Genomic DNA, 15142 nt, shown 5'->3' with positions numbered 1-15142 from the left:
ATGGTCTCAGTCTCTAGTTTCAAGTCTTCTTCAACACAGCATGATGTTCATTTAGTCACTGATGCTCCCATTGAGAGTCACATAGACCAGGAAGAGGGGAGGGGTTAGGGCGGGGCTACCTGTGATTGACATGTCGCTGGCTGAAAAATGACGATTATTTTTTACGAAATAGATTTTGTGCTTTTGCACCTTGCTAACCAAACTAGCGCTGGTGTTAGCTCCTCTTTAGCTCAACCCCTTTCGTCCAAATAAGGTCACTTCTGGTTCCCAACAAAACCAAGATGGCGACTGCCAAAATGCCAAACTTGAAGTCCACAAACCACTGAATAACATCACACTGGCCACGCCCACTTTCTATATACAGTCTATGGTAACCCATAGAGTCTTTGTTTGTTTAGAGAGGCTGGAAAATTGTGTATAAGACATTTTGTGAAGATGTGAGTGCCGAAGAAAAGGTCAAAGGTCGCCAATGTCCTTAGAAGTTGGTGCTATTGAGTGACTGCACTTCTTTAATGATTTAACTCACTGCTGGTTTCAAGAATGCCCCCCCCCCTTCTTAAACACACACACACACACACACACACACAATCCTCACACTCCTTATATGGTGCCCTGACTCCGGCACTGCTGGGGGCCCGAGGCTCCGGGGGTCTCTTAAGTTTCCTCAGCAGCTAACTTTATCCTCTCAGGCCTCGGAGGGAATGTGAGGAGACGCCTCAGCGTTAAATTTGGACCGTGTGACTTCACCAAGACTCCCTTTAAAAAACGTTTATCTGCCTCTCCGGTGTGCTGCGCTCAAACTGCTGCTTGAGGTTTGTTTTAGTAAAAGTATTGCAGAGTTCACATTTCACAATCACATTTACAGTCAGGGAAACTTTAATGGAGCCGAACATGAGAAGCTTTCAGCTGTGTGGGGTTATTTCCACATACTGAACCAGGGAAACATAAATGTTCCACTATTGTTGGAAACATAAAGCCCTTTGAAACCTCTCCTTCCTGTGTCATATGTAAGGGATGATGTATAGTTATCAAACCCCTAAAGTCTGCCTCATCTCTGTGTCACTGTAGAGATTCAGCTATTTAGGAGCAAAGTATTAAAACATGCCTAAAGTTCCAACATCACTGTAAAAGTGTTGTCGTGAAAACCTTGTTTTCAGGATTTGATCCGATCCGATCAGATCACCTTCGAACAGCTGAGCCCTGGACTAAAAAACGCCTGGTTAAATTGGGATGTGTGCTCCTGTAATTACCTATTATTGCCAATGGGTGGCGCACAAGAGCACAAAACTGAAATATTGGAGATTATATGTTTAAAGCAGCTGTCGGAATCTTTTACATTGTGTGAATTTTGGCGCCCCCTGTGGACAAAGTGTGTAGTCCCGTTTAGAGCTCTGGTAATCTGGATTTGTTAATCATGAAAGGTTTCTGCATCAGGTTGATTTAATCATGTTTTACTTTGAAAAACCAGGACAACAGGAAGATGGATTATCTGATCCTCGATAGCAAAAAAATCAGATAATTCTGATCCAGATGAAACTCGTTTTAATTCCTGCTGCTTAATTAGGAACTGCTTTACAGCCCGGGAGGTAATTAGATTAAATTAGCTGTTAAAAGACTCGTCAGCAGCAGCGAGCAGCGAGCAGCGAGCAGCGAGCAGCGAGCAGCGAGCAGCGAGCAGCGAGCAGCGAGCAGCGAGCAGCGAGCAGCGAGCAGCGAGCAGCAGCAGGACTGCAAACTGCTCACGTGATGATCGGCCAGTTTCAAACTTTAGGACAATAAAACATCTGACGTCAAACAGCCGCCGACCGAGAGAGAAAACATTTACCTCCCTCTGTTCTGTTCAGTCGACATCTTCAGCCAGGGTGATTTGTACACAGGCACAGAGAGGGACACCAGCCTTGTGTCTTGCAGAGGTCAGGGGTCAGAGGTCAGGGCTGTCCTCTTCGACCAACATGGTTCTCTGACAACTGATGCAGGTTATTTTTACTGCTGGACGGTGATATTTTGGGTGCATTCAGACACCTGCAGAGCAGTTCTGGGAAAGTTTCCACAAACCTACAACTCTTAATCCTAAAAGACAGACATGCTGAAGATATTCTGTCTCGTTCCCAAAGTCTGAACTGAATTTGGAACGAAAGCAGGAGAGACAGGAAGTTGAATCAGACCTCAGATCAGCTGTTGGAGGTCGTCCTGCTGATGCAGACGGAGGTTAGCGGTCAGTAGGGGGCGTGTGTGCTCTGTGTGTGTGCTCTGTGTGTGTGCTCTGTGTGTGTGCCCTGTGTGTGTGCTCTGTGTGTGTGCTCTGTGTGTGTGCTCTGTGTGTGTGCTCTGTGTGTGTGCTCTGTGTGTGTGCTCTGAGCAGCAGCTGAGGTTCAGTTTGAATTCTTAGAAGAACATATCTGGACTGTATGAGAGATGGTTTTCTATCTCTCTCTCTATCTCTCTCTCTATCTCTCTCCATCTCCTGTGTCTCCTTGGTGCAACAGGTGATTGAGCTCACCTGTGCCAACTTGCCAATCAAATAGAGAGTATAAAGAGCAGCAGAGAGGAGGCAGCATGAGCCAGTGGGCCATCTGACTAGCCCTCTTCCTCTTCTCTTCCTGAGCCCTTTTCCTCTCCAACCTAATCCTTTCCTCTTCCTCTCTTTTCCCCTGCTAATCTTTCACGCTCTTCTTCTTCTCACCTTTCCCCTCCTCTCTTCATCCTCCTGCCTCATCCTTTCCTCTTCGTCCCTTTTTACTTTCTCTTCTTCTATCTGTCTTCTCTCCTCTTCAGTTCACGCTCTTCTTCTTCCTCTCTTTACCTGTTCTTGTAGTCTCCTCTTTTCCTCTGCTTATCTTTCACGCTCTTCTTCTTCTTCTCTCCTTTCCGTCCGTCTCCTCCTCTTCATCCTCCCACTTCATCCTTCCGGACATCAGAGAACCTGCTGGAACGCACAATCCACAAAGAAATGAACGCTTCTCCGTCTGTGAGCTCTGAAAGTGAAAACACACGGCGCTCGGGGCAGACAGGGGAAAGTTAATGAGAGTTTGAGCAGGCACTAAACGTTACGGCACTGCTCCAACTTTTACGATGACCTCCGGCAGGCTGGACACAAGAAGCCTGGATGAGTTAACAGCCCGGGTCAGTGACCAGGATCTGCTTGGGTTACAGTCACGAGGTCTGCAGGGAGACGAGTCGACGGAGGGAAAGAGATGTAGAGATGATTCAGCAGAGTGAGGAGATGAAAATGACCTGAAACCAGCTCAGCATGTAGATGAAGGATCACAAGAGAAGGACGTGTTTTACTCAGATATATTTCATAACTCATCTCCTGCCTCTTCCTGACTCAGCAGGACTTGGATCCATCCCTCCGCTCGGTGCTCTCCACACGTCTCCTTCGTGCTGTAAAGCTCTGTGCGGCCTGTAAAATAACTGCGCTGCCATAAAAGCCGTCCTGACTGCAGCTCATAAAAACCTGCAGGAGGCTCCAGGATACACAAACACAGTTTAAATCCTCTGTTCTCCTGGTCGGTGTGAATTCCCCCGAGTCTGAGGCTCGATCAAGCTCCTGCAGGTTTATCATCAATTAAACTTTGCAGAACAGAACATGAGGGGGAGGAGAAGGAAGAGAGATGAAGATGAAGTAGCTGAAAGCTGTACTTCTTTCTCGCTCTTCTTCTGTCCTTTCCTCCCTCCTCTCTTCATCCTCCTGCCTCATTCTTCCCTCTTCTTCCCTTCTCACTTCCTCTTCCTCCGTCTTCCTCCTGTCTCTTCTTTTCTTCTTATGATCTTCTTCTGATTTAAAAAAAAAAGGTTTCATCATGAGCCGAGTGTCAGCAGGTCTGTTTTCATGGAAACGTCTTTATTTACCCCCACAGGCAGAGAAAACAAAGCGATCGTGTTCTCTAAGAGGAGCCTGGAGGAGAATTAGAAGCATGAAATATTCCAATATTTCACTCACACACAGAACAGATATTCACACGTCTTTGTCTTCGGATCGTCTTTCTCCCCGTCAGCGTGTTGTCACGTTTTAATCAGCTGAAGAATCTGAAACTGAACCCTCTGCAGAGACACAAAGAGGCTCTGTGGCTGCTTCATGTGTCACTCTTGTTCTGCTCAGGTCGGGGGTTTGATTCCGATGAAAATGTGTGGACTGGATGGGCGTTTGGTGTTTCAGTAAACCGCAAATTACACACAGTAAGGTGATCCTTTTTACAGAGACAACAGATTAAATAAACCCTGATTTCCATGTCAGGGTTCAGCTGGAGGCACACACAGCTGGTTAACCTCCCTCCTCCTCCTGAGCTGTGTCTGATGAACTCTCCTGCTGCTTCCAGCTCCTTCAGGCTGACCAGTGCCCAGTGTGAGGAGCTGTTAGCTCGGATCAGTACCAGGATTTCTCTGATGGACACCAACTACCGGCGTCCTGTTTCAGCTGTGGAGCGCCTGTCCGTCTGTCTCCGCTGAGTGGCAGTTTCATTGTATCTAGCAAGTCACAGCGCTATGAAGCCACAACAAACAGATGTTACTGAGATATAATGACAATAAACAGGCTGAGAGGATGCTGAGAGAACTACATCAGGATGCAGGTTCATAAAAAGTGTGAGTTCACGCTCTGTCAGGTCTTTCTGCAACATGAGAAGAAAACAACTTTAAAAATGATCGTTTTTTGAATGGAGTTTGGTTCAACCACTTCTGATGCAGCCTCAGGACGTCAGGAGAATTCACACCTTTTTGCATCTTAGCATCGACTTCTTTTAATCGAGCCATGTGAAACATTCACTTCACTTTTGGTCCCAACACACATTAATGAAGTCTGAATTCAAGACACTACTTTAAAAACGTTTGTTTTTTGAATGGAGTTTGGTTGACTATTTCTGATGCACTAAAGGGCCATGCCGATTTGTAAAATGAAAATTAAACTTGCAGTGTTAACATGAACTGTTCACAATTAGCTTAGAACTGACAAGTATCAGAGCCAAAACTACAGTGATTGTTTTTTGAATGGGGTTTGGTTGGACTATTTCTGATGCAATTCGGACGTCAGGAGAATTCACGTCTGTTTGCATCTTAGCATCGACTTTTTGTAAATAAGGCACACAAAAAAAAAAACTTTTGGTCCTTACACACCTGAATGATAATTATTTTTATTATCATTATTATTTATGATATTCTGGATTCATTGTTTGGTTTATAAAACATCTGGATCTCCTTAAGAGTGAAAGAATGAAATGTTTTGTCTTCAAGATTCAGAAACCAAAAGATATTCAGTTTAGTGAAAGAAAGGAGGGAAATTCTCACATTTTAGAGCCAAAAACCAGAGAAGTTTTAAATAATATTCAAGTTTATTTCAATCAACTTAATCCAGTATTTGACTATTTATAGCAGCTCTACTCCACAGGGCTCGACATGGGAAACCTGTTACTCTGACCTTTACAAGAACACACCTTAACCTTTCTTCTGCCGTCCTTATTCGAGTCTTCCTCCATCTTTGTAATTTAAAGATTATTTCCCCCTGACACATAGAGACAGATTCGTATTTGATGTGCCTCTTAAAGTGTTTGCATGAGAGCATCTTGCACGCCTTTTTCTCAGCTTGGTGTTTTCTCTCTGACATCGCGTCCAGAGCTCCTGCTGACGGGTTAATTACAGCGTGTGAATCCATCCGTCCGTCGGGGGGAGCTCGGCAGTGTTTGGCTCTCGGTGTCAGGCGACGAGGGCCCTGAGAGGAGCGGCTCTGAGTGGGAGGTGATGAGAGCATGGAGTGGAGGAGAAACAGGTCAGCGGCCCTCCTGGCTCTGACCTCTCCTCCTCCCTGACGAGTGAACGAGCCGCTTTATGTTCCAGAGGAGCCGGAGAGTTAATCCTGCTTCGGCCAAATAAGCAAAACAGACTTTCTGCTTCTTTTCAAACCTTTTAAACCCTTAAGACTAAAGAGACGCTGGTCCTACAGGATTGACTGCACCAGATTATACTTGAAAGTGAAATATAATTCCTGACGCTCTGGACTTTGTTATTGTAGCTCTTGGCTACAAATCAGCATGGCCCTTTGACTGCATCAGAAATAGTCAACCAAACTCCATTCACAAAACAAACGTTTTTAAAGTAGTGTTCTTGTCGTCTTGCAGACAGACCTGACAAAGCTTGAATTCAGACTTCATTAATATGTGAAGTGAAGTGAATGTTTCACATGGCTCGATTACAAAAAGTCGATGCTAAGATGCAAAAAAGGTGTGAATTCTCCTGACGTCCTGAGGCTGCATCAGAAGTGGTTGAACCAAACTCCATTCAAAAAACGATCAATTTTAAAGTTGTTTTCTTCTCATGTTGCAGAAAGACCTGACAGAGCATGAACTCACACTTTTTACGAACCTGCCTCCTGATGTAGTTCTCTCAGCATCCTCTCAGCCTGTTTATTGTCATTAAATCTCAGTAACATCTGTTTACAGTGGCTTCATAGCGCTGTAGTGAGACAGATCTCAGCCCACGTGTGACTTGCTAGATACAGTGAAACTGCCACTCAGCGGAGACAGATGGACAGGCGCTCCACAGCTGAGACAAAACGCCGGTATTTGGTGTCCATCAGAGAAATCCTGGTACTGATCCGAGCTAACATCTCATCACACTGGGCACTGGTCAGCAGCAGGAGAGTTCATCAGACACAGCTCAGGAGGAGGAGGGGACGTTAACCCAGCGGGGGGTTGATTTCCACAAATGGTCCCTCGGTCACATCTCTCTCTCGTTCTAACAGGTGGATCATCTGAAACACTGTGTTTAGTTAGATTATGTTTGAAGCAGACTGAGGCCTTTTTTTTTAAGCTTCTCCTGTCAAGATTACAAAATACAGAGAAGAATTATTGATGACTCTACTTACTAAATATTTTATGTGAAATCTATAAAGGCTTCGAGCTGCGAGTTTACCTCTGTAAACACAGCTGAGCAAACATCTCCTGCCACTGAGAGGCATCAGATGTCCTGCAGCGGTGGACCGATGGAGGCCGGAGCGATGTTCTCCATCAGTATCTGGCGTCTGCAGATAACCTCCAGCAGCAGAAAGCAAACTCAGGAGCAACAGACGGGGAGTGTTTGTTCCTCTGCTGATGGATGGAAGTGTTTGTTTCCAGCAGGGACGGAGGACGAGATAAAAGAGAGATGATTAGAGCGCCTGTAATCCACCAGGGCTGTCGAAAGTCCTCAGCAGCAAATCATCTTTATTTGCTCCAAGATCTTTACACGTGTTCAGCTGGGTAACAATTCTTCAGCCTCTTTCTGTTTTTGTTCTTTTACAGTGTTGACGTTGTGTTCAGGTCAGCCCGTGATGGTCGGAAACTGGAGCTCTGCTTTATGAGCACGAGCATTAAGGAGGGGGGGGGGGCATGAATTCACTTCCCAGAATGCCCTTTTGTCTGACGTGCCACCGAGCAAGACAGGCCGATACTCCAGGAGAGAATGAATGCTGACGAGGGTTACTGAAGCAACGGGTGAGTGTTATGGAGGGGGGGGCGGGCGGCGGAGACAAAGAGGAAGAGTTTGTTTGTCGAGGTGACGGGAAGAGAGGAGGTTTCATGACCTGCGAACGCTCGGCGAACAACAAATCAACCAAGTTAGAGGTGAAAGTGTAAAAACATTTGTGTTGCAGAAAATAAAAGTTTTGGAAGAGGCAGAAGAACCAAAGCCTCCATGTTTTTTATGCTTTATGGCTAAAAACATAAAACCTCAACATGAAGCGCCTTCAGACATGGTTAATATCATCCCTTTAAGAACTGCAGCAGCAGCGTCATCCTCACGTTATCAAATATTATTTTACAGACACAAAACTCATTTTGTCGTTTGCGCCTCGAGACAAACTAACAAAGCAGTTCGCCGCAGCTTCATGGAGCGTTACAGTTTCATTGTTAAGCTAATGGCCACAACACTTCCCTTTCATGTTACAGGTTTACAAAGCTCTGAAAAGTGACCTCGTACGACCTCTGCAGCAAACACACATTTTAGAGACTAACTGGTGAACATAGTGGAGCATAAGGAGCTGAAGGGACAGATATTTTAGAGTTGGAGGAAACCAAAAACGTCCGTACAACGTGTATAAAACCTATAAAACCTAGCTAACGTCCTCTAGCTTAAATATTTGGAGAGAATTCACTAAGGAATAATAATGACAAAATATTATTTACAGATATTTGTTTGGTCACACAAAGGGTGCAGTAGTTTTCATGATCAGTGTGAACTCAGAGCGTGACAGCCCTAATAACACCGCGCTGCTGTTCCCACCAGCTCTCATATTTTCTCTCTCTCCGCGCGCTGCTGTTGGTGAGTTAGATTATTTTTGCCACGAGGCTCATTTACATAAAAAGGGGCCAAATCTCCCCTGAATGTCTGCATGATGACACACAGAGACGCTGCACTGAACCCTCTGCGTGTGCTTCCAGAATAATTCTTTTTGTGTCATTTGCACAGCTTTAGCGAGCGCAAAAGTGGCGCAATCCTTTAGTGAGTCAGGCCCTTGGTGTGCTGCTGAAGCCCGGTAAGTCTGCCTGCGGAGGCAGTCTGTCTAACCATGATAGCTTCTTAAACATAACAACAGTGCAGCTATTTCACAAAGATAATCATGTGTTTATTATTGTTGCACGTCTAAAAGAACATGTACTAGATCAGACAGAGCGCATTTTGCAGGCTGTAAAACGTGAGGCGCACCGCACTGACTTTGATGTTGAAGCCTACTGTTGTTAAGGCAACCACCGAATCATAAGCTGTCATTAACCTAACCGTTTTATTGTAAACTGACTGAAGGCCCGCCTCTCCTTTCATCCGATTGGACAATGAGAAAAAACGCCCATGATGTTGGGCGCTATTCTGCTTTGAGTTGAAGTTTTTTCAACTCGAGGCGCTCGGAGCGTTTCCTCAAAAACGCGAGGCGCTCTGCAACGCAAAAGCAGCGCGCAAAAAGCGTCTCATTGAAGACAATGACAAAAAAGCCCCCAGCTGCTGAAACGCGTTCTGGCTGATTGGGCCCATAGTCAAGATAGCAACAATAAATGAGCAACGTTTGGTAACCATGGAGACCCCGGAGTCTTTTAAAAACAAAGTTTCCGTCTCAGGATGGCGAACTGTGCTGTCAAATAACGTACACATCAGAGAGTGAGGTGTTGGAAGCTGTGTTCCTCTGTTTACAGTCTTTATGCTAAGCTAGGCTAATAACACCCTGCATCCAGCTCTGACACATTTGAGACGAAGCAGAAAGACAACAATCTTTCTGCTTTCTGTACTTTTACTGCAGTTCTTTCACATTATGACACATTTTTCCTCTCCGGCGTACAGAGAGAAACAAACAACCTCCTCGTTGTTTTCCTCCTGCTGTTTGCAGCTTATCGACTGGAGGGAGATTGAAATGTCGGGGAGGGGACCGGGATGATTCAGTTGTGGATTTTTTGTTCTTTGGGGGGGACTGTGGGTGGGGGTATCGTCTTTCATTCCCCCCTCAGGGAAGACCACATGACCCGACATAACAGAGAAAGACAGAAAAAAGGAGAGAAAGGGAGAGAGAGAGAGAGAGAGAGATGACGGGCCCCGCTGCTCTGAGCTCCTCAATGAAAACCACATGTAGGACAGAGGGAGGGGGGCGAGGTGTGTGAGGGTGAGGGGGGGTTAGTGTAATCACTCAAAGCCCAGCCTCTGACGGAGAGAGGAGGGAGTCACTCCGAGCTACGCTGACATTCCCAACAAGCATTGCAGGGGAGAGAAGTGTGTGTGATAGAGAAACTAGCAGAAGAGTTTTAACTGTGCAACACACACGAGCTCTGGGCTTCGGAGGACACTAAGCTGCCTGGGAACAGAAGGAGAAGGAGAAGAAGAAGAAGAAGAAGAAGAAGAAGAAGAAGAAGAGGAAGAGGTCTGATCTGTTTGTTTCTATAGAGAAGAATTAGGAGCAGTAGAAGAAGAAAAGGAAGCCAATATGTCCAACGCTCTGCTGAGGAGAAACTCCAGCAAACAGGGTCTACAGAACCTGATGAGGTATGTGCTCCATCGCTCTCTGTTTGTTCGGGTTAATGTTTAAACTTTAAAAACACACGGTGACATCACACACACACACTCGGGTTCAGAAGAACAAAGCATTTCACATCTGCAGACCGGGATGAAGGGGAGCGTGTGTGTGCTGGAAACACGTCTGTGTGAGTGGGAACAGTGGGATTACTGGGAGTGTTTTGGGTCACGCAGGATTTTGGGGGGATTTGGGGTTTCGACTTACCTCCACTCGCACGGATTAATCATAACAAAGGAGCAAAGGAACCGTTTCACCCAGTAAGCTTTGTTTCCTGTTGAAACAGTTAAAAAATAGAGTGAGAGTTCAGTGTTGCTTCATGTCCACACCGACGGGGAGGTTCGAGGCGAGCCGGACAGTTTCACAGAAAAGGGGAAGTGGTGTCGATGACCTGTGTCAGAGGTGAAAGGTCACCTGAGTCAGTCTTTTGTTTGCTGGGCGCTCTCAGGTGGCCACACGTCCCGTCTATAGGGGAAGACTCATCCTGTGTCAGCTTTCAGTGGTGGAGGAGATAATGAGAGCTCATCCTGCTGGTGTGCTCGACGATCATAAATTCTCACCGTGAATCAGCAGACAGATGTTCCAGACTGCACGATCAGACACCAATCAGAGCCCTCGCATGTCTTAAGTGACATATAAAGGTGATCTGTAAGGAGCGAAGAACCGACTTCTCTCGTCTATCATGTCTGTGTGAGAGGCAAACAAGAAGAAGAAGCTTGTCTCTTTTAATTTAAATCTTTCAAACTGTAGCAGCCAGTTTACCTTTGTGGTAAGTTACAAGAAGTTTTCATGAAACCAGCAGCTTCATTCCTGTCGTTATTTTCAGTTCAGACTGAATCATAATTAATGTCATATATTCTGTTTTTAATTGTCACATGACTTCGACTTCCTATAAACCTGACACCAAAGAGTGTAAAAAAGATGGCCGACATGACAGCTCCCTAAAAGTGAAGCCAAACCCTCTCCGTCGCCCCCTGCTGACTGGCTGCAGTATAGCTCATAAAGCCCGCCTCCTCCATGTTAACAGATGGGACATGAGTCAAAGTATAAAATCAAAATACACGTCAAATACATTTTTCTGTCATTATAGTTAGTTCTTATCATGCTGATTTATGTCCAAGTAGTCCAGTAGCTGTAGTCCAGTTCATTTTTCTGACAAGTTTACTTTTAATTAGTTATTTGCTGCTATTAAAAGGGGGTGTGGCCTCATGATTGACAGCTCTGTTGACAAATGGGGCTCCTGCAGCGTTCTGTTCCCGAGCAGCAGAGTAGAGGAGGAACGGCGAGAGGAGACGTAACTAACACTAACACTACAGTCATTGAACTTTCCATCAGCGTGAATATCTGCTTCAGACCGACACAAGAAGCTGTTCTGCTGCAGACTGAGCCCACCTGAGGGCTCCAACACGCCAAGGACACCTGAGGGCTCCAACACGCCAAGGACACCTGAAGGCTCCAACACGCCAAGGACACCTGAGGGCTCCAACACGCCAAGGACACCTGAGGGCTCCAACACGGCGAGGACACCTGAGGGCTCCAACACGGCACAGTGTCCTCTACCTCTACCCTGCGGCTCCACCAGACGATCTCTAATGCACACACTCTGTGTACAGATGAGCAAAACGGCAGCGTCAGCTCCGGGGGGATTTAGGCTTCACTTTTGTACAACGAGAGGAGGAGGAGACTCGTCGGCCATCTTTAGTCATTGGTTGACACAATAAAAAAGACTATTGTGACTTTTGAAAAGTCTTTCTAAGAGAGCGTTCAAATCAGCTATTATAAACCTTCAGGTAGCAGCTGGTTAGCATAGCTTAGCACAAAGCCTGCTTAGTATCAACCTGAAAATGGCCGCATGAACAGAAACACTCAACTTGTTTTTGTTGAGTCTGTTTCCGTCCATTGGGTTTTGGTTTTGGACGAGGGCGTATTTCTGACACTCCTCTGGTCGCTTTTATTTTGAAAATTAGGTTTTTTCCGTTTCAAATCAGGTCCAGAATTTTCCGTCCCTTAAACTCAAGATCTTCATCCAGAAAAGGTTTTAAGTCTGGATGATTCATCAGAAGCTGAATCTCGACGGACCTGAACGTAAACCACAGAGTCTTCCCTCTCTCTGTGACTTTCCGTTCACCCCACAGTTTCTCTACAGGAAGCTGATGCATGGATTTGTCCCTGCTAGTGAGGAGATGTCATAACCAGCGCACTCGGTGTAAACTTCTGAGTCACAGTGAGATCAGCGTTCGGGCTGTGTGTTTATCAAGCAGATAACAGCTGGAGGAGGCGGCGGCGTCTTGCTCTGCAGATGGCATCTGTCTGGAGGAGCTGACAGCAGCGATGACATCACTCCTAAAGCCTGCTGCAAAAACACGACGTAGGCAACTTGGCTGAGCTGTTTCACGTCCGTCATCCAGCCTGTCAGACGAAGTGATTCATTTTGAGGCGTTGTGAAATGTTTCATCCATATTTAAAGTTTGTTCGGTTCGTCAGAAAGTTCACGAGAAGAGATTCAGGAACATCATTCTGGTTTACAGGCTGAGATTTATGATGCTGGTGTCCTTGTTTCTTTGTTATGACCTTACATTTAATGTGAGAGGAGCACAGTCAGTTAAAATCTTTAAATCACGGTCAAAGAGAGCGACGTAATGCATCTTCCTCTTAAAGGAAGATGTAGGGAACCTTTCTGTTATGTTGTAGACACTTAAGCCCTATTCACACCTGCAATGCACTCCTTAAAATTCCCCAAATTGTCCGGTGTGAACGCAAACAGCCGAACTTTTCACTCTGACTTTGTGCAAACTTTTTCCTGCCAGCCTTCGGAGCAAAATGTCCACAAGAAGTCGGGCAACAAAGATGTCTGCAGACGGAAGGGCCGATGTAACTACAAATATCAGACAACCAAAATCTAGTGTTTGAACTAAAGCTGCCGTTTCCAATCAGAAGATATTTCGCTCATGTACCTTTAGAGACAAACTGAAGTGGACATCGTCACACAGTATCGCTGACTGGAGCCCAGAAACCTGCTGTTATCAGATTTAGAGCCGTTCATATCGCAGCGGGTCACGGCAGGCATGCAGCAGAGCTGTTTTTAATCAGACCCCCCCCTCTCCTGCCAGCCCTCACTGCTGATGTCACCCAGGAGGCATACCTGGTTCTAACAAACAGACTCCTATGACCTCTGACCCTTGAATCCCCCACACATGGGTGGGTGACCTCACTGTTTACGATACAGGGGAGATAAGAGACTGAGGAATGTTTTTTAGAGGGGGGGTGGAGTGAGCTGATGAGTGATGGGGGCTCTGAACCCTCCCTCCTGCAGGTCGCCAGCGTTAAAGGGGCGCAGGGAAAGTAAACAGAGCGGGCTTCCTGTTTCATATCTGTGACAGCAGATGACACGTTTTTTATCTCTTGACTGCACGATGATGACAGTGTGGGAATCTGTGCACTCCGAGTTCATGCTTTAAATGTAGTCATTTACAGCCTTAAAGGTGCAATATGTGATTTTAATTAAATACACTTTTGGTCAAATTCAATTATTACAAGTGTAAGGCAATTTAGTTCGATTAGGATGATTTATTAACTCTATATGTAAAGATCTGACAGCAGAGATAAATCCGACAAGAACAAGTGAATCTGCAGTTTTAAGCTTGCATGGACATTTAAAAAGTTCCAACCAACTACTTTTTTACAGTGTGCGCGTCTTCTACATCACTTTTTAAATCTTTGCAGTTAATTACTCAGCATTTGGATGTCTGGAAGTTTAGACAGAAGCTAGCTGAGCTAAAGTTCGCAGCAGCTCAGCCAGCTTCATCTTGCCCACTGAAGACCACAGAAGAATCACTCACTTTAGCATGAAGCTGCTTAATTCAGTGTTTTAAAATGTGTTAATTATCGGGTCTGTTTGTATTAGAGGAAAAGAGACCTGCGCGGATAATACGGCTTTAAGTAGAAGCTTTAAGAACATGTACGCTCCTGTCATCCTTACATTGTTAGCATTAGCTTGCAGCATCTCCTGAAATCCTGTCAGATACTCTTCAACATGGCAGTTATCAAATTAAATATTGTGATGAATATCCATATTGATCGTGATGTTATCTATGACTGTAGAAGCCTGCTAGCTCCTGGAAGCCATCTCTTCCTCTCTTCCTGTTAGCTTTGCAGCAGCTACTGTAGCTAGCTAGGCAGTCTTCACTTCCTTCATGGTATTTATCTGAACGCCTTATGCAGAAGGTCTTATAGCCATGATTTAATTAACCGATCACACATTATTAATGAGATATTTCCCTCTAATAATCCTGGTAAAATTAAAGTTAAATAACATTAAATCTTTAAAAGTTTAAGAGTTCAAAGCAGCAGAACCAGAAGGATGTTTTATTTTTTATCGCCACATGTTTCTGTTCCTCATCAAAACCTGAAGACTACATTACCCACAATTCCCCTCAACCACAGAACGTTTGGAGGGAGATTCAAGTGTGTTCTTGCTAGTAGAAGCTAATGTAGCCTACAGCAGAGATGAGAATCGACGACAGAGGTCTGTAAGCTCAGTAACTTCTGTTTGACATTCATCAGACCTCTCACAGCTTCTCTGGAGAAATGAAACACTTACTTTACTCACATGCGCGAACACCTGGAAACACCTTCTGATGTGAACAAACTGTTGAGTTTTTATTTTGACGTCAGGCCGGGATATGTTGGAGTATCTAACCCACTGTGGTTCTATGTTTCCCATATTTCACAGCTTGAAGTGGAATTTGAAAACAAGGTGCAGGACTGCGAGCCAGCAGCTGCTCCACATGTGGCTTTTATCTTTGCAGACGTACATGTGGGTGTGAGTAATGTGCTTTATACTCCACGTGAAATCTGCTCACACAGATTTATGAAGGGCACATACACACAGTGAAACCGTTGATTTTAATATGAGAGAGATTTTCCTCTGTTTCGTTCATCAGCTGAAAGTTACGTCTGATTTTACTCATGCGTGTGAACAGCACAATCATTCAATCCTTTAACTCGTCACTTTTCAGCTGATTGAATTCACACTGACTCTGCTAGAAGCTGCAGCTCCTTCCTCAAGCACAACCTCCTCTCTGTGGGAGACGTTTCTGCTGTTATTATTATATTTGGTAATCA

General features: G+C 45.2%; 1 protein-coding gene across 2 annotated transcripts in view; it reads left to right on the top strand.

Moving 5' to 3' along the window:
- Positions 1-9702: 9702 nt before the first annotated feature.
- Positions 9703-15142, top strand: part of lsp1a (lymphocyte specific protein 1 a) — a 29327-nt gene continuing 23887 nt past the window's right edge. For both annotated transcript variants that reach the window (XM_069686292.1, XM_069686291.1), the window contains exon 1: positions 9703-9990. In XM_069686292.1, coding sequence (XP_069542393.1) covers positions 9932-9990 — 59 coding nt within the window. In that variant the 5' untranslated portion in view covers positions 9703-9931. The remainder of the gene's footprint in view (positions 9991-15142) is intronic.

This window comes from Semicossyphus pulcher, unplaced genomic scaffold (assembly GCF_022749685.1).
Source record: "Semicossyphus pulcher isolate SPU_LCO1_2020_fin unplaced genomic scaffold, fSemPul1.0.p SCAF_8, whole genome shotgun sequence".
Classification (NCBI taxonomy): Eukaryota; Metazoa; Chordata; class Actinopteri; order Labriformes; family Labridae; genus Semicossyphus; species Semicossyphus pulcher.
This window is presented reverse-complemented; position numbering and strand designations above follow the sequence as displayed.